This window comes from Ascidiella aspersa, chromosome 8 (genome assembly GCF_963924565.1).
Source record: "Ascidiella aspersa chromosome 8, kaAscAspe10.2, whole genome shotgun sequence".
Classification (NCBI taxonomy): Eukaryota; Metazoa; Chordata; class Ascidiacea; order Phlebobranchia; family Ascidiidae; genus Ascidiella; species Ascidiella aspersa.
The window spans coordinates 15,640,945-15,659,702 of NC_139454.1; the positions used below are offsets into that span (position 1 = coordinate 15,640,945).

Below are 18,758 nucleotides of genomic sequence, written 5' to 3' on the forward strand. Positions count from 1 at the left end.
TCCACACAAAATATGTAATGATATTTATTTTTACCTATTAATACAATATGAAACCAAAAGCAAAACGCGCTAAAGCAAAAGCGCAAAGTGATCCACAGCTTACTAAAGCGAAAAAGGCATTCGATTGTCCCATGAATGCAAACGGTAGCCAAAAAAGAAAAGAAAATCTAAACCAAAATGAAACCGTGTCGAAGTCAACTGCCGACCAATGGGAGTTCAATCAAAATGTTTGCCAAATATTTTCAACCGAAATTCCTGAAAATGGGGAATTAGGAAAGAAGAAAAACACTCCGAAGTGTGATGCAAAATCACAGATAGGAACACATAGAGTAAGTGATATAAGGATTGAAGAATCTGTTAAAAAGAGTTAAACGTATAGACCGTAACTTTTAAGTATGTTTCGTAATAGAACATTCCTTTAATTAAAATGTTTTGATTATACAGTACGAGCAAAGCCAGAACTCCGGTACATTGCCTATGCCACCTGACAGAAATATGTACTGTAAAAGCACCAGGAAAACCATTAAGGCGAGAAAGGCAACTCCTGACAATAGAACCTTCGACGCTCAACCCAGTACATTCAGCAGCAGCTTTGAGGAAGCTAGCAATAAAATTCAACAAAGTCCACATTTTATCAAGCATAGACCTACATTGTCCAAGAAAGCGCAGTATGATTATTTTGTGCCCAAATCGCACAGCTTAACGGTCGACGAAAAACGAAAGAAGTTATTGCCAACTCGAAATTCAAAAGGTTAGTTTTAGACTGTTTTCCACTCGTATCTACTAATTTAAGATATTTATTCTGTTGAAACGACTTTTTAGTAAAGAAATAAAAAAAAATTGATTCCATCCTATATAACGAATTATAAGTAGGCTACATGATAACAAGTTTACTTGTTTGTTTTCGACAACAAAATATTTTTAAAGAATAAATAGAGGCCTTTTGTAGGATTTTCAATGTTTTTAATGATATTGTCTTTTGGTGTGCTTATTGCATAATAATAATAATAATCTATTGTTTGAGCTACTTCGAAAATCATTTGGATTTTATTTGTTTGGTCCCATTTGACGTTAGTGTAACTGATATTATTATTTATTTAAAACTAACAAAATTTACTGTCGCATTTTAACTAAGTACCATATTATGCCTCACAAATGGTTCCAAAAACTCAACGTAATGATTGTATAACTACTATTGTTTGTTAGAGATCGTCAAATCAAGCACTGAACCAATAGAGATTCCTTTAAGTGTTTTATCGGAGCGCTACCAAGACAACATTTATACACCTCGATTACCAGATGAGGAACTTTTTAGATTTGGAGATGTTTATGAAGCCAACTTGTATCATGTAAGATCCCTAATTAGTGTATGATCCAAGAATTTTGTTTAGTTGTGGTCATGTAAACTTTTAGTATGACGTCACAAAGTCATATTATTATACAATAAATAGTACAAACACCTGTTTTCTCGAGTGAACTAAAAAAAAATAGGAAGCTAAAACCCAGTTTAATTAATCGCAAAAATGCTTTTATTGGTTTTAAATTGACAAAACTTTAACTTAAAGGATATGTCACTAACAAGTCGCAACAGCCACTCATAAGGCACTTTAAAAAAAAAAAACTGATATAAGTTTGCGCGGAGACCGAAAAAAAAAAATCCATAGTTTAACAAAGCTAAATGTATTGTGTTTTAGGGGTTGTGGTCTGGATGCCCTGTGGTAAAACAATGAGCCAAGAGTTAATTGTTAGCCACATTAACTTTTAAAATACGGCACAATGAATGTAGGACTGTTTTGGTAAATATAATAGTATAGCTAAAAATACCACTTCGATTAAGACCAAAATCATATAAAGCTGCACATGTACGTAGGGTAAGGCGTAACTTTCCTCGCCAAACAAATGAAAAGGATCCACGCTTCTACTTTTAACATCTCTCGTCTAAAACCGTTTTAGAAAACTGTGTTATAAAACATTACAAAAAAGTTTTACAGCCATAATACAAACCACAAAAATAAAGTTAACTAGCAATTTTTGAAAGTGGTGACTAGTTTTGCAATACCTAGAGAGTTGTGCCCGTGGTCAGTGGCTTAGCCAGCCGAAATATGTGTGGGGCTAAAACTTTGAACTTAAACTGGTAAGAGTATTTGATTTGAAATACCACCTCTTGATGCAGAAAAAAACAAGACACGCTGAGTAGACAAACTATAACTTAATTACTTAACACTAAAACTGTTACTTCACAGCGATTAATCGACTTTATATAAAACATAAACAAATAAGTATTTACAACGAATCAGTAATGATACTACGATGAAAGTCCATTAGTCGCTTCCCGCCAGCGAGGCTCGTTACAACTTATTAACTGCCGTATCGAACACAAATAAATATGCTAGTAAACTGTTTCGCGCAGCAACTTGTCGAGTTTTAACGCAATGCTTAAAATCGATTTAAAAAGAAAAAACAAATGACCAAAAGTAATGGGCCGAGGGCCCCCATGGGGGGCCGAGGGCCACGGTTGAGAAACCCTGGCTTAAACTGTGTAGCGTGGCTGCAAAATTGTGCGTTTGAGCACCTTAGAGAAAGCACTGTCTCTAATGTTGCTAAAACTGTTACAGGAGAATTGTTCATCACATCTGTATCGTGGTCTACACATGTAATAAACTGTATTTGCTGGTTATTTACTTAAGTTATAAATTTATAGCTTATTCACAAATACCTGGAAATCGACACGTTTCATAGGGTTGCGTACGTTGGACCCGAGAACGGTTCTTTAGCGCAGCAACTGGAGGAGTACTTCTGTCTTACTACACCTGTTCAATCAGTCTATCCAGGTGCTAATCACTAGAAAGATAGCAATCATTTAGTCTATATTTCAGTGGTTGTTAACCTTTTTCTATCCTTTTTGTTTAATTGTCCCATGACTTGCGCCCCTTTTGGATGAGAAATAAGTATTGTTACCAAAAGCAATTGGTTTTTGTCGATTGCATATCAGTAAAACAACTTGAAAAGCATATATAGTTAATTCCTATAGTCGCCCAAAGCGCGAAAAAACTTGGGTTTATTTTGTGTAAACTACCTAACTTTAACGGAGTTTTCGTTTTTAATTTTGTTTACAATTCTTGTTTTGTTTACCTAAAACAATAACAACAGCTTTTTGTTTATCCTGATTATTTTTACTAGGAAAGGTCGATTATCGAGATATCAAAGATACAAAAAAACTTCTTGCATTTAAAATAGCCCACGTTGGTGCCGAGGACTTCTTTTCGCAAGTAAGGACTTTTTTTACTTTGATTTAAACTACCTTAGAAAAAAGTTAACATCTAATTACAGAAGGCAGATGATTCGGCACACAAAATGGCACCATTTGACCGCATTATAATCCACGATGCGATACAAGTTTTTACAAATATCAACGTGACGCTCAAAAACATCATGAAAACGTTACACGAATTCGGAAAGGTATAACTTTCAAGATGTAGTTTTTTTACTTTGTATAATCATATATTGTTAGCCAATCAATATGCAATAGTATCTATCTTAAATACCAAGAACAGTAATGACTAGGGCCTAGACCCTAGACCCTAGGCCAAGTTATTATTAACCTTAATATGAAAAAAATCTAAATAAGATTTGCGTTTTTTTCCACAACTTTTTTTTACTTGTCGTTATTGTTGAGAGGCTAAGCAGATAAACCACGTGCTTGCTATCTATCTTTCGCTTGAGAAACTAAAATGCCAAGTTTTTAAACTTTTATAATCGATTCAACTTTACGTAAATTCTTTGGAAAATACAATTGAATACATTAGATTTTATTCAGCCTACCCATCTCGTTGCGACTAGCTTGAGGACGAGTTTTTTACGGTTTAAGCTTTGACTTAAATGTGCTTCTCATGCGACACATACAACAGCTTAGGGTACAAAGATTTCGGGGTTGTTGCGCCGCAGACACCATATATCTCGCGGCATCAGACAATAATAGACAGAATGAGTTTTAATCGGTTGCAAAAATCAACTGTTCGGGCAACGTTTTCACTTGATTGATATTGGGTGCATAATAAAATTTTGATAAAAAATTAAAATAAACAACAATTTTATACATCTTTTAAATTATATACATAGATTTTGTTAAATAATTTTTTATTTTTACTTCGTTTATTAACGAAAAATTAAATTTACACGTTGAATCAACTTTTTTTGAAAATCGATCACACTTTAAAAAAAAAATACTTCCCAGTACGACTCCAGAAGGGCTTTGTAAATTTTCATGTTTGCACGAAAACAATCTATTTGATTTTTGCGAAGGTTCTTATCATTCATAGGCCGGGAGTGCTCAACACACTTCCATACTTCTCCAACGCCAAGGCACGTTTCCTTGAAAACGACCTTCCTTACATGAACGTTATTCGTGCTTTGCAAAAGTTAGGTTTGTATATAGCGTAGTGGTTAATGAAGATTAATAAAAACGAACTTTTATTTCGCAAACCGTAAAATTTGTTACGGAATATGGTTGTGTTATTTTAAAAACGCATTTAACGTTGGGAATTCCCTCTCGATTGAAAAACGCTATGAGATTTTTCAAATCCTTGCAGGTGCTGATGTTGAATGGGATTTAGTTCATGTTCCTATCGTTATGTCCACATCAAAGTGGCTGGCAATGCTCAAGAAAAAGTTTCCGGCTCAAGTAGAAATAATGAGCCAATACGAGATAAGCTGTGGTCTACGCGAACTTTCCGAAGGACCGTTAAAATATATGGTAAGTTCATAATTCGAGGACTCCAAATGTATGTTGATTCGGAGAAATATCTCTGCAATACATTTTTGTATAGCATGGTGAGACAATGGAGGTCGAAGACAGACTTATGTTTATAACAGCATCTCATACAACGTTTGATTGTGCTTTTCCTTCAGTCCAACGGGTTGGTGGAGCCAGTCAGGTATTTTTTTTGTTTTTGACCTAGAAAACATTTGAAAAAGAAATATATAAGTTTTTAAGATTATTATATATAAAATGCTTTTTATATAAACAGTTTCCGATGCAATATCAAGATATCTTTTTTAAATATTTCGTACTTTCCTAAATATTCCGGTTGAAATTATTTTACTTTTATTTGATTCAGCTCCCTTACTCGGGCCTTGCCGATCTAAAGTACAAGCTCGATCTGACCAAAGATATTGAACAATTTCTACCAAAGTCAAAAGCCTCACAATACAAGATGAAGAGCTTATTTTAGAATGCTCTTTTTTCTATTTTTTTAACTTATCATGTTTTGACAGAGTTTTAGGTTGATAGTCCATCTTAAGAATTTTGCAATTCGAATTTAACCGTTACAGTTGTTCGTTTGACTGGATTTTTGGTTTCAATCTAAAGTTTTTCGATCTCTGTACATAACTTATAATTTTGAAACATAGCCCATACATGTATGTTTGTGAGCTTGATTGACCTAAGGTATGTGCCCTAATGCTTTGTCCTTTAAACTGCAGTCATCCTGTAGTCAGAACTTCTCAATTAATTAAAATTAGTTCAGCGTTTTTCGTATACGACGAGCTCCGCATACTGCCTGTTGCCACATGAGCAACCAGTTTGAACCACATGGGATTAGGTCTGGGTACATTAACTCGTGTGTTGTAGATTATAACTTTGTACAACGAAGCAGTTACAGATTTTTAGAGAGACACATGATATGGTAAAATATGAACGTGTGAGAGACAATTAGGTTTTTAAATTGTGTTCACCACGTAAAGCCTCAAAGTAAGTAGCAAGAATGCGTGCAGTCTATAACCCAGAGTCACTACATAAATCGATAAACAAAGCCGTTACCATAAATCTATTTCAGACATTTACCAAAACCAGTACACATTAGCCTCTAAAACAAATCATGGGTATCAAAATGTTAGTTTGCAGAAACCTGTTTAGGTAAACAAAACATAGAACCGTTAAAATCATCAATTGTTTGAAACCTCTGCCGAATACAGTGTTTTGGAGATTTTGTTGGTAGATTAACATAGTATTGTTTTAGGAAAAAGTTAGCATGAAAAAATGTGGTTTAAATTTTATAAAAAAATAGAATGAAAAATAACTGGACAAGCAATATAACAAATGCTGTAGTGTTACAAATGCGTTTGTATATAAGTGTTTGACAATAGCGTTTTTGGTACACTCGCCTTGCATGTCAAGTTGACCTGCGATTTCCTGCCAAGTGACAAAAGGGACATTCGCTCGTTAGCTTTCTCAAGGTGACGAAGTATCGACAGCTAGGTTGCGGCTCGTCGTTTGATGAATCAAATCACATAACAATCTAACAGCAAACGGTTTTGAATTTAAGTCACAAGAGTTTGGAATTTGAAAGCTCAGTGTATAATTTAGCAGATATTAGTATCAAAACGCGAGTACATTTCCTTAGTAAAGTAAAATTTTAATGTTTCCAACTAAGACTATTATGTTTAGGAACTTATTGATGCCTGTTTACGCGTAAAATTTAGGTAGAGTTCTCAAATTCACGAAGAATTGAATTTTTATTTTTAAGCCGTTTGTTAGCGATAGTGATTGAGGCCAAAGCCTAATGACTTCTTACAATGTGTTTACCCACGCAATACTTAGCAGAGTTTGCGAAATATTGCGTTTATTGCAGTAGTTAACAGTAAGCATTTGTTTTTTCAATGAGGATTTTTCTCACGTTTGACGCAGTTTAGCACCGGGATTACGTATTTGCTTAAACATGGCGCTATCAAGCAAGTCTAAGCAATTGCCGCTGCAACCTAAAGTTTTACGTTTGGGAGTTATTCTCAATAGACAAATATCGGGTTTTCGTTACTTAAAGCCAAGTGTTGTGCGCTATAGTTAACCGACTTCACATCATATGATTTGAAATTTCTATGTAGTGACACTCAGTTCAAACGTTTAGGCATAAGCAAATTTGTTATGACATTTAAAAAAATATGTATGCATTATTTATGTCATTTACGAAGATCTTACGAATAACCGGTAAATATTCTTTTCAACCTGGGGAACGCCGGGTATTTCGTCTGGTTATTAGTAGCATATATTTTCAAATATCTTACAAATAAATCTAAAGTTAAAATATAATGTTCTAATAAACCTAATTTACCCAAATTTGTTTAGCAATTAATATAAGATTGAAAAACTGCGAGAAATAAATGCAACTTGTCAACAAAGTGAAGTACTATACAGTGTTATTAGGTCGAGCGACTACAAGCGGTATCCAAGTTTCTTATCAGCCGCTTGGCAAGTCAGCACATGTCATACACCTACTGAATGCTTGTTTTGAACTTTTAAGGACTAAGGTTTTTTTTAATATGGGTCAAAGCAATTCGAGCGTTATCTCGTTGTTGAATTCCTCTGATACTGGGGAAAATATTGAGCCTGGAACTCAACGACAGGTGGAAACAATACTGCGTGAACTAGTCGACTTTTCCAACCAAACAGAAGCTCTTATCGCATTTGAAAATACGACGAAACGGAAATATAAAACAACACAGGAGAAATGCGCGTGTTTGAGTTTGGCAATTCATGTTTTGGAAATATGGGGAAGGTACAGATTGGTCCCTACATTTGCAGTGAGAAAAATTGAACTCGGTCATCAAATCAGCATCAACGGAAATGATGGACGTCGTCTGTTAAAGTCATTAGACAAGGGTTCCTCCATCATTATTGCTGATTCGTATCTTAGCCTGGCCAGGTAAGATTAACGATATTAGTTAACAATTGTCAAACCTACAAGAAAGGCTTTATTAATAAGTAAGACGCCTGGTGTTGAGCAGAGGTTCTTAACCTGTCGAACTAGTAGAAATTTCCATGTGGTTACCGAACAACTTTTAGGCCTTATGCGAAGTAAAATAGTGTTTTTTAAACTTAAGGGACGCTGTTGGCAAAAAGTTATTTCGCTTATACGGAAAACTTTTTGTCCTATTTAGGTTAACCAGTTCAACATTTAAATAAATCTGTCCGATTAACCCAAATCGAACAACTTTTCGTTCCAATTTAGGTTAAATGAACAGTATTTAAATCGTAAAGCTGTCTAATTTAGGTAACATAGAACACAATTTGTTTCTTTAAATTAAATCGAAAAGTTTATTTTTCTCTCTAAATTAAAAAATAATAGAATTACAAAATAACTTTAACGCCAGTGGTTTATAAAGCATATCAAAATTAGTCAATTTTCTGTTGTGGCTTAAGCTATATTGAAGCAGTTTTGTGTTTATAGGAACATGAGGTGTTATTCAAAGTTTTGTTCTACACTGGTTTAAATTAAAATTGGTTTGTCTGGCGCGTTTAATATATATATGTGGAAGCTGCTAATAAGCTTTTTGCTGCTGTGATCATGCGGTGAATACAACAAAGATCAAGCAAGAAAGAACTTACAACAGCTCACTAACCAACTAACCAAAAAACGAGTCATCTTTCATTTCTATTACTATGTAAACAATTTTATGATATTTTTGAGGTTAAAGTATTTTGTAGCACACTGAACAAGTCAAGTTCCAGTTCAAGTCATCTGAAGGTTAAGTCAAGTCCCCATGAGGTCATTATGACAGCAAGTGACCTTTAAGTCAAGTCAATCATAATAAAATAAAACGAAAACTGTTGAAATGAGTTAACTCGTATCATTTTGTAAGCGTTAACTCAACTAAAACTAACAAATCAGCGACTAGAAAAGGAATATAGTGTTGGGTTTTTACGTCATTGCAAGTCCAGGCCAAATTGCAAATCTGTTGAAATTATTGAACTCGTTTGTTGAAACATTGAACTCGCAAACACTAAAAACTAAACATAAAGAAAAAAGGTTAAAAAAAGTAAAGAGTTTAGGAAATGAGATACCTTGCCAAAACTATAAGAATCATGATATTTTGTCAAAAAAAGATGACATACAAAAATTTAAAAGAAACTTCCTGTTTTCAAAAGAGTCTTCCACAAAACAGTAATTAAAATAATGTAGTAATGCATTTTGGTTGCTTAGGTAAGGCCGTTGTCAGATTATTTTATGTCGAAAACAATATTTTATGTTTGGTTTATTAAGTATCGGAAAAACTATCAGTAAACACATAAAAAATGCGCTGAGCTTCAAAGAATCATACTGGTAAAACCAATTTTGGATGGGGATTTGTCCCCACAGTGCCGAACTATACCCCCCCCCCCCCAAAAAAAGTAAAGTATTCCGTTTCAAGATTCAAGATTGTTTCATAGACCTATTTCAAGAGTCAAAACTTGTTTGATAGACCTAGGCTACTATATAATAGTCATATTGCAAATAAGTTATGGAACAGCGCCAAGCGCGAAAAAAAACTAAGTTAAATAGCATAAATTTACATTTATTTTTTTGAGGGTTAGACTATCGCAGGGTTTCTTAACCGTGGCCCTCGCCCCCCCCTGGGGGGGCACGGAGCGCTCATTGGGGGGCCACCAGCATAACCTTTCAGCTATAGTTATTGCGAAAACTAAAGTGTCACTATTTTCAAAATTTACCAGTTAACTTAATTTTGTGTTTTTATTATGACTGTATACCTTACTTGTAACGTTTTGTAACGCATTTTTCTGACACCCGCTTTGACTAGTCAGTAGGGATGTTTAAAGTAGAATATTGAATCATTTTTATTCGGTTTGTCGCGGAAAGTTACGTCTAATTGGTCGTTCGTGAGTAGCAAGTTTGGTTGGAGACCTGTCGCTGTGGCGAAACAATTACTGTGCTGCTTAGATAGTCATGTATCGTGCGGCGTCAACGTTTTTTTCGAGTGGCCAATTATTCTTTGCCGATACCTTTCGCCTAATCATTAAGTGTCTGACAAATGCTGTTAGGCGAGCAACTAGTGTGTATTGCCATGTACAACGGTTCGCAATTTACTTTAAGGGCGTTCCGTTGCAAAAGAAACATTTCACCATAAAACGCATAAAGTACGCTACCCAGGTTATTCAAAAAGGTCATTTTTAGGCCAACATTCAGCGGTTTATGCAGCTTATTTGTCAAGTAGGCTAATAGTAAGGCATTAATAAACGAAAATCGAGTAATCATCTCGACGAATGTGGTGACATCGCTTGGCTCAGTACAAAACAAAGCCGAATATAAAAAATACCTTCGTGGCGTCGAAGAACAGAATTGGTAATGTCTAACTAAGTTAGTTTAAATTAAAATGACTTTTTATTAATTCATTAATTGCTGTATTGGTTATTAACGTGCAGAAGTAAAGCAAGTGAAAAGACTTTAGCACAATGCTTGGTATTTTTATAAGCAAGGGGGCCACGAGGGTTGAGAGGCTTTCAAAGGGGGCCACGAAGCATAAAAGGTTGAGAACCACTGGACTATCGTCTCGTGCCTTTGGATCTTCCCTGGCTATTACCACACTGTGTAAATATTAAAAGATTCGTAGTTTTAACCAAATAAAATATAAATAAAATTCACCATAAAAAGTAAAGATAACTTTAAAATTAAAACATGGTCACCAACGGCGATATAGCCACAACGAACAAATAAAACCTAGAAGCACGCGCTGTTGCTCAAAAAGAGAGTTTTAATTGTACATCTTAAACTTGGCTTCCTTTTGTGAGAGCGAGTTCAAACGACTCGACTTTTAAAGAACAGTTGGCTTTTGCGCAGTTGTGATGATAATGACTTTACTTAATTACCTCCAACTGAACGAATAAACTTTCGCAAATATGTAAAAGGTAATGAAGAATAACATTTTTGTATGAGAATTCATATTTGTAGACGGTCCTTTAGGCCTTAGGGTGTATGTGGATATACTCAATGGTACTGACTACTTCATCTAACTGTGTATGAAATAAAACATTTCAGGGCGAATTATTTCATATCAAACTACCAGAAGAGTATCGATTACGCACAGCAATGCCTTGACTGCGTTACCGGTCGACAAGGTGGCACCATAGAAAGTTTCTCTATCAGTGGATATTCCTACTTGTACAAAGGAAAAAGTTTCCTTGCTTTGGGTGATTTGCGACAAGCGATGAAGAACTTAGAAAAATCGCTCAGTATTGCAAACTTTCAAGATAACAAGAGGCTCGAATGCCTCTCTTGTTGCGCAATGGGAGCGCTTTACTTGGAAGTTAGAGATTACGAAAAGGTTTGTAGCCTACCTTTTATTTTAAGTTTCATTTTAATACAAAATCATGTAGAGCTCTTTTATGTATAGATTATCATTACCTTTAATGTTTTCTGTTGTTTAGAAATCCAAATAATCCAACCCTTCGAAAACTTGTGTACGTACATCGTTTTTTACTAGAATATTTACTTGCATTTGCCAACAGGCTATTTTCTTTCCCACAAAAGCTACCGAAATTTTGTCAGAGTACGGCAAAGATTGGGAGAAGAAATACCGTATCACATCAGAGATGTCACTTGCTTCGGCCTACAGAAAAGTCGGAAAACTTGACGAAGCAATGCGGACCAGCGAGGTTATAGAATGCTATTTAAATATTTTAAGTTTTACAACCTTCTGGAAAAGAGCACATGTCGGCGGAGTGGACAACATGCATATGATCGATTAGTTTTTCTGCGTTTTGAAAAAATAAATAACACTTTATTACTTTTTTCCACATGTTTAACTGTAGGGTGAGCACATAAACCTAGGTATAAATCGGCTTTTCCTTTGCGAAGTAATGAATTAGGGCGAAAAAATGTTAAATTTAAACGGCATTCTGCTAACAGCGACGAAGAAAAATATATTGACCAGCATCATGTAAATAAATCAGAATATCAAGCATAATTAGATCACCTCAAGTTCCTTAGCATTTGTTTTTATATTGCAAAAGTCCAACATACGCATTGCAAGAAAACATTTGCTGCTGTCCTAACTAGCTGCAGACCGCAGGTTGGCCCTGATTTGAGATATATGTTTTAAGCAGTTGAATGTGTTAACAGTGATCCGCAAACTTTTTTCACTCGCGGTACGTTAACAAGCTTCACTTTCTTTGTGACACTGACACAAAACATACCAAATCGAGAACAGACATGTTGGTAAGCAAACATTCATATCAGAAAAAAGCAAACGATGATTACAAGCGTCTAAGGACAAGACAAATTTGATTATGTTACTTCTATCTTCTAAAGTTATTAGTTACGGTCCTTTTGTTTAATGTCCTAGGCCAGTGGTTCACAACCTTTTCGGTGTGATGGACCCTGTTGATGGTTTGGCTAAACATGTAGACTACAAAACCAGTTAAACTGCATGGTGGATGTAGCGTTTTATTTGAGGGGGGCATACAAAAATTAATACATGACCTCACAAAGTCACGTCATAAAATATGATTAACGGAGCACCTTTAGGAAAGCTCCTGATGTCGGTCAAGCTATAAAACTATAGTGCTAAATATGCTATTAAATTTTAGCCTAAAAGTAGCGCGAATCGAGATAAATGCGGTTTATGCTTGGTAAAATCAATAAAACTTTCTATTTGGAACGATGCGTTAAGCATTAAGCGTACAGCTGAGATTTGCACATTGCTCGATATAATGTCTTTACGATTACAACAGTTGTTGTTGGCCAATCAACGATTTAAAGATTAAGTGGCGTGTGCGAGTGTTGGTGGATGGCATCGTGCCTGCACCGCTTTAAAATACCAAAAATCTGGATAAGGTCTTGGTTGCGATTCCAAAACCCAACAAACCACCAGAAGATCTGAAGAGCTATCGCCCCATTTCCTTGCTCTGTATTCCCTTGAAGATTCTCGAACGGCTTATCTACGCGCGCCGCGCGTATTGAATCAACTATTGACCCACTTCTTCAACGGAAGTAGCGTGTTTCCGGCACGAGAGATTAACGACGGATCAGGTCATGTTAATCACGCAGGACATGGAGGACCGTTTTGCAGCTAGAAAGAATACCGGGGCTGTGTGTGTTAAACCGCCTACGATACCGTCTGGCACCACGGCCGACAGACGCTTGGTCTGCATAATTTTGGAGCTTATCCAGAATCGCAGTTTCATCCTGACAACAGGAAACGGCAAGCTAAGTAGACCACGGCGCCTTACTAACGGCGTACCACAAGGCTCAGGTCTGATAGCCTACCTCTGCTCTACAACATATTCTACGCTTATGATTTGCCCGCGATGATTTTAAAAAAGTATGCTTATGATGACGACTTAGCCATCCTGAATCCCTCTTGGGATTGGCGGTCGTTAATGGAGACAATTCTTACACAAGACATGACAGACTTCGGCGATTACCCTAAAAATAAAGACAAATCCACGTCTGGTGGTGACCCAATTAACAAAAAAATTCGAAAATGCGTACCTCAAAGCAGCGACGCCTAGCAATGCTTCAAGTGACCTAAATGTGAGATATATCCTTTCAATTTGGATGTTTTATGGTGATTATATGCTGCAAAAGCCAATGATTTGCACTGCCGCGATCAGTATACAATCAAATACACACGACAACACTTGCCCTTATATTTTTTGTGATATACCTTCAACATCAAAAGGAAATATAAATTCTGAGTTTGCACACCAAAGGCCAGACATCTTTATTTCCAGGCATATAAATGGAAAAACAAAAAAGCGAAATAGCAAAAATTTATTTACTACTGTATATAAGTTACAACGACACACTGGAATCATACCCCTTGTAGGTAAACTATCTTTCCTGAGCAAACAAAGAGAAATGAAAGAATTGCATCCTTGTAAGAAGCAAGACGAAGAAGGAAGCTATGATAATACAGCGTGTTTCAACGGAAACACATAACATTTCATTTGCAACGAACTGTTAGCTCTTATCCTTGTGACAGGTTGATTTAGTGTCTATGATGTAATCGACATGCACATAAAATGTAATCCATGGAGTTAAGAAAATTAGACCTATCAAGTTTGTTCGTTAATTTTGTTCGTAATTTGTGTATTGTGAATCTTTACTGTGTACATCTTTTAAATAAAAGTTGGTGTCAATGTGTATCTGTTAATGTAACTATATTCTTTAGTTTATTTTAATTAGTGATATAAAATGTTGTAGTATGACGCTGGTCCACGTTGCCACGACATGTATTGCTGGGGTGTGGTGGGGTTGAAATCAAGGTGTTGAAATCAATTAAAATTTAAACGGGTAACCTTTTAATATAAATAACAATGTTTAGAGATATGGGATGCGACTCTTGCGAATAGAATAAAGGTTACTTCTTTAAAAGGGCGAAGATGGTCTTAAAGGTTCGCCTTAATTGTTCTGCATTTTCACCTGCTTGGATATATTTAATATTTTGTTTTATACAAATTCATTGTTAAACTATTCTCGTTGTTTTACATGCGTCTATAGGTAATTTACCGGACAGACGCCTTAAATGAAATATGTCTTAACTGCAGGATGTAATGCAGATAGCATTGGAGGAAAACAATCGTATGGCACAGGCTCGTTGTATGCTCTGTTTTGCTGATGTCCATAGAGTCAGAAAAGACCCGGACAGGGCGCTGCCACGCTATGCCGCTGCGCTGGGCCTGATGTTGGAGACTGGAGACCGGTTTGGTCAAGTTTTGGTTGCTATAGGGAAGGCCAAAGCTTTTGTACGAAAAAAGGATTTTCGTCAGGTGATGTTGGTTCATCCAAAGTTAAATAGGAAGTTTCGAATTAAGACTACTTTCTATAGGCTCATTATATTAAAATTCAAATTATATTTTTTAGGCGTTACATCAGTATTCTAATGGAATGCAGCTATCGGAATGCATTGGTAGCAAAGTAAGTTGATTTTAAGATAGGCTAGGATTTTTGCACTGTAACAACATATCAGCCCGCTTTTAAACAACAAGACAATCTCCAAACCAGTGCTCTTTAATCTTTTTTTCCCTGGTTCAGCGTTAACAACTTTTTAATAACGTATATGCACAAAAATAGAAATGCATAATGGTATGGACGAGCTAAAAAATCAAGTAAATACTTTAAGGAGGGATAGCGTCCGAGCGAAGTGCTTGCATATGTTGTATTTATTAGGTTTAAATTGCTAAACATTATTCTAAGTGTCTGTGAAATATTAATCATGTGGCCGCATTGTGAAAGTGAGACTAAACGGTCCGGAATGGCGTTCCGGTGAAAGAATTTATGCAGGTACGCTGTACCGGTAAAACAAATGTTACTGTTTTACCGGGTCTTGTCTTTTTTTAACCATTTAATTAAATGTAACAAAACTGAGATTTCATTTCCATGTTTGTTTATGCTAGATATCTAACGATAACCTCTGGTTTCGTCAGGTTACTTTATTTAGACGTCCCATTATGACGTAACTATCTGACGCCATCTCTGAAAATTTGAAAATTATTTAACTTTCATTCCCTCTATAGCAGTGTTTCCCAAACTTTTTTTCTCGCGTACCATTTTGAGCTTTTGTACAGTGTTCATGTACCACCTAAGTTACATCTGACTAGAATATCTCAAACTATACCTATTTTAGCATATAGATAAGAAAATGAGCATGTAGCTGTATTAGAGTTTAACAACTATCATTCCAGGAAGACTTAAAAGCCATAAATTAAGCAAAACACAGCAAATAGTTTTAATGCGATGGATGTAGTTGTTTTTTTCGCGACCAGCTGGTTGAGATGTCGTCGGGAGTATGCTTGGTTTCATAGCTGAATTAGCAAGCGCCTTCATACAAACAACATATTGCGGAACAGCTTTTCTATTGTGTTCAATAGCGATAAACCCGTAGTTTATGTAGCCTAAGTCTGGCTGTACTTTCGTTTAGACATGTTCCTAGTATAGTTAAATTAAACAAAATTAAATTCTCACACTATTCCTCTATTTTAAAAGAAATTACAGTAGTTCAATATGTACGAAATATCATTATACATATGGCAATACTACACTGCTGCTCTTCAGTTTATTACTACTAACATATTAAACCAGCCAAAAATTAACGTTTTATTATCTTCAACAAGCTAAGTGTTACGTCATAAACGTACGAAACCTCAAATTAAAGGTAATTAAAACGCAACATTGCAAATACCCAATCTGAAAGTTTTAAAAGTTGAAAGTTTTCGCAAGTTTATACATATGCTTTAAAAAGTTTTCGCAGATTTATACGTAGTCGCGTACCACCTGAAAGACTCTCGCGTACCACCGGTGGTACGCGTACCACAGTTTGGGAACCACTGCTCTATAGCAACGTACCCAACAGGAGTATGGTTCAACAAAAAAAAATCCAAAAAGATGAGTTTGCTCCAAGCGCAAGTAATTATATTATGCGTTTATTTCAATTGACTTCTATACGTTTTGTCAGTTGCATATCCTAACTTTGACGTGGTATGTACTCGGTCATACAGTACACTCAGTTGAAAAGCACTTCAAAAGTGCATTACAACTTATAGGCGAAGAAGACATATATTTGGGGTTTAACTAATTACGTACTAGTGGAATTGCTTAACAAACCGGATTCTTGTTGTGTGTACTTATAGATATTTTATTCCAAAATATAAAACATACATATGTTAGCCAAAGATGTTTTACATTTTTTATGTCATATGAATAGAACATTTTTAAACACTAATATTTAGTTTTTTTTGGATAATAAGTCCATTTCTTGACTTCGCCGTTACTACTCTATTCATTTTCGATTCGTAAAAATAAAAGTATTTAGCAAAGCATACTTTAATGGCTGAATATTATCATTTATTACTAGATGGCGTCAATGCGCATTCATGGAGAGTTGGCAGTTCTCTACCAAAGAATTTCAGACCAAGATCGAGCGAAGTCTAATACGTTAAGTTACCACAGACTAATAGAAGCTCTAGAACTGTTCTGTGGCGTTTGCAAGGAACCGATTGGAGAAAAACATGAACAGCTGGAGACACTGCCTTGCTCGCACATTTTTCATTTAAAGTATGTATTAAGACAAACTAAAATAAAAATTTTACCCTAATTAGAAAATGTTCGACAGTTAACAGGAAAATTAACAGTTTAAACTTTAAACTTATAACTGACGCTGACAGATACTGTTTGTTTGTTACGTATTTTTTCTATTTATATGCGTTGAATAAGTATTAAAGCTACTATAAAATTTTGACTACCTATAATGCTTATCTAACTGTATACCACATGTTATTTTATCAATTATAAAGGGGTTCTTCTTTATAATTGCTACAATTCCTGGCGGTAACAGTATACTCATGTTATTTATACTCATGTTATTTTATATGTATAAATTTATATCATCTAATTATTACTCAAAAAATATGTATAGGAACTGACGATTGTAGTATAGGCGAAAGGTATATCCTTTAAAAAAATGTCTGATGCTGGTTTTACCCTGGTTTTAACACTTTGCGTGTTATTGTTTATATCAGCGGAACGGTGATAAACAAGCAGAAACATGGCGCCAATGTTTTTTGATTAAATAAATATACGCCCTTATATTAAAAAATATATGTTACGTCGGAATAGCTTAACCAACTATATAAATAAATTTTAACGTAAGAACCCGTGTTGCGTCGCACAATACTGAGTTGCATAGTTTGAGTCGGTCTAGATAAGTACCAACAGTAAATTGATAGACGAGTTCACCAATTCCAACCGTTTCAATCAACAAACACTGGAGGGCTTACACAAATGGCTATTAAGTGCAGAAAGCAAAAAGTACAAAAAAATATATTGCAGGTAACAGCACACCTTGGGCCCTTGTTACACTTTTAGTATTTTTTTAGTATTTTGTACGTACAATTTGTAATACATGCGAAAAAATGTGCAAAGGATTACCCAACAGTTCAACAAGGTTCACACAACAGTTTTAAAAAAATCGTACTTATCAAAATATGAAATTCGTCAGCATTTTTAAACTTGACTTTGCAATTGCGTGACGCCGCCAGTTTATACCTAATTTACTTTTGACAGTATGCTCCTTAAACTACAATGGCAGTTTTTATTCGTTTCGATTTAGTGGAGTCAGATACCACGGTGGTCATGTCTCACCTGTTGAAATATACACGCATAGCAAACACCAATAACCAAAACAAAGACTGAGACATTTATTACATCTAATAAAATAATTGGCCTAAATCACCCGATTTTCGTAAACTGTACTCAATTAAAGCACTTTTATTTGTGTCAAGTTGTTTGCGTAAATGACTTAAGTTCAAGTCAAGTCACGTGTGGTACTGATCCCCTCAACCTCCCTAATGCTGTATGAACAATTTGTTTTTACTCAGATGTGCTACGGAGCGTGGAATACTGGACACACTTTCCTGTCCAAACTGCATCAAACCTTCTGCTAAGGTTTCTACCTTATAGGACTGTGAATAATTTCTGCTGTTAGGGTGTGAGCTTACTATACGAAATTGCTTTACTGTGGTTGATTTTAAAAATACCAAAATTTAATTCGGAACAGCTTTGGTAAATATTCAGATAGTTACTTACACATTAAGCAAAAAATACCTAAATCTCTTTTTTCTGAATTTAATGTCGTGTACATAAAGCATTTCAATTATTTCACACAACGAGAAAAATAATGTTTGTTTAAGGAATCAATCGCACTGTTGTGTCATTTTGTTTGCAATAGTCAATTTGATCTAAAACTTTAAACGTCAAATCAATATTGCCAAGCACTAAAGCCTGGAGTAGGTAGCAAATTTATTTTGTAAAACTTTATTGAAAACCGATACATTTTGTGTGAAGCGTGTTTTCCTTTTCCTGTGATGACATTGCGCAGAATATTTAGTTTCTAAGGTACGCCACTAAACACTATCGATTTGCTACAAGGAAGAATGGAAGAGTATCGATCGGTCTGCAGCGTGTTAAAGTGCCAATTTAATTTTCAGACGT

At 35.3% G+C, this 18,758-nt stretch overlaps 2 protein-coding genes across 2 annotated transcripts; both read left to right on the forward strand.

The window, feature by feature from the left end:
- Positions 1–5,942, forward strand: LOC146136295 (uncharacterized). Its single transcript, XM_083395549.1, has 10 exons — positions 1–329; positions 445–751; positions 1,207–1,349; positions 2,702–2,831; positions 3,181–3,269; positions 3,331–3,459; positions 4,303–4,423; positions 4,590–4,753; positions 4,827–4,934; positions 5,118–5,942. The coding sequence occupies exons 1-10, from the start codon at positions 48–50 to the stop codon at positions 5,229–5,231; spliced, it is 1,587 nt and encodes a 528-aa protein (XP_083251675.1). The 5' UTR covers positions 1–47; the 3' UTR covers positions 5,232–5,942.
- Positions 5,943–7,298: 1,356 nt separating this feature from the next.
- LOC146136296 (43 kDa receptor-associated protein of the synapse-like) lies at positions 7,299–18,675 on the forward strand. The gene is made up of 7 exons (XM_083395088.1): positions 7,299–7,697; positions 10,806–11,091; positions 11,276–11,422; positions 14,318–14,539; positions 14,634–14,687; positions 16,624–16,823; positions 18,146–18,675. Exons 1-7 carry the CDS (start codon positions 7,315–7,317, stop codon positions 18,225–18,227), a joined length of 1,374 nt encoding a protein of 457 aa, XP_083251214.1. The 5' UTR covers positions 7,299–7,314; the 3' UTR covers positions 18,228–18,675.
- Positions 18,676–18,758: the final 83 nt, after the last annotated feature.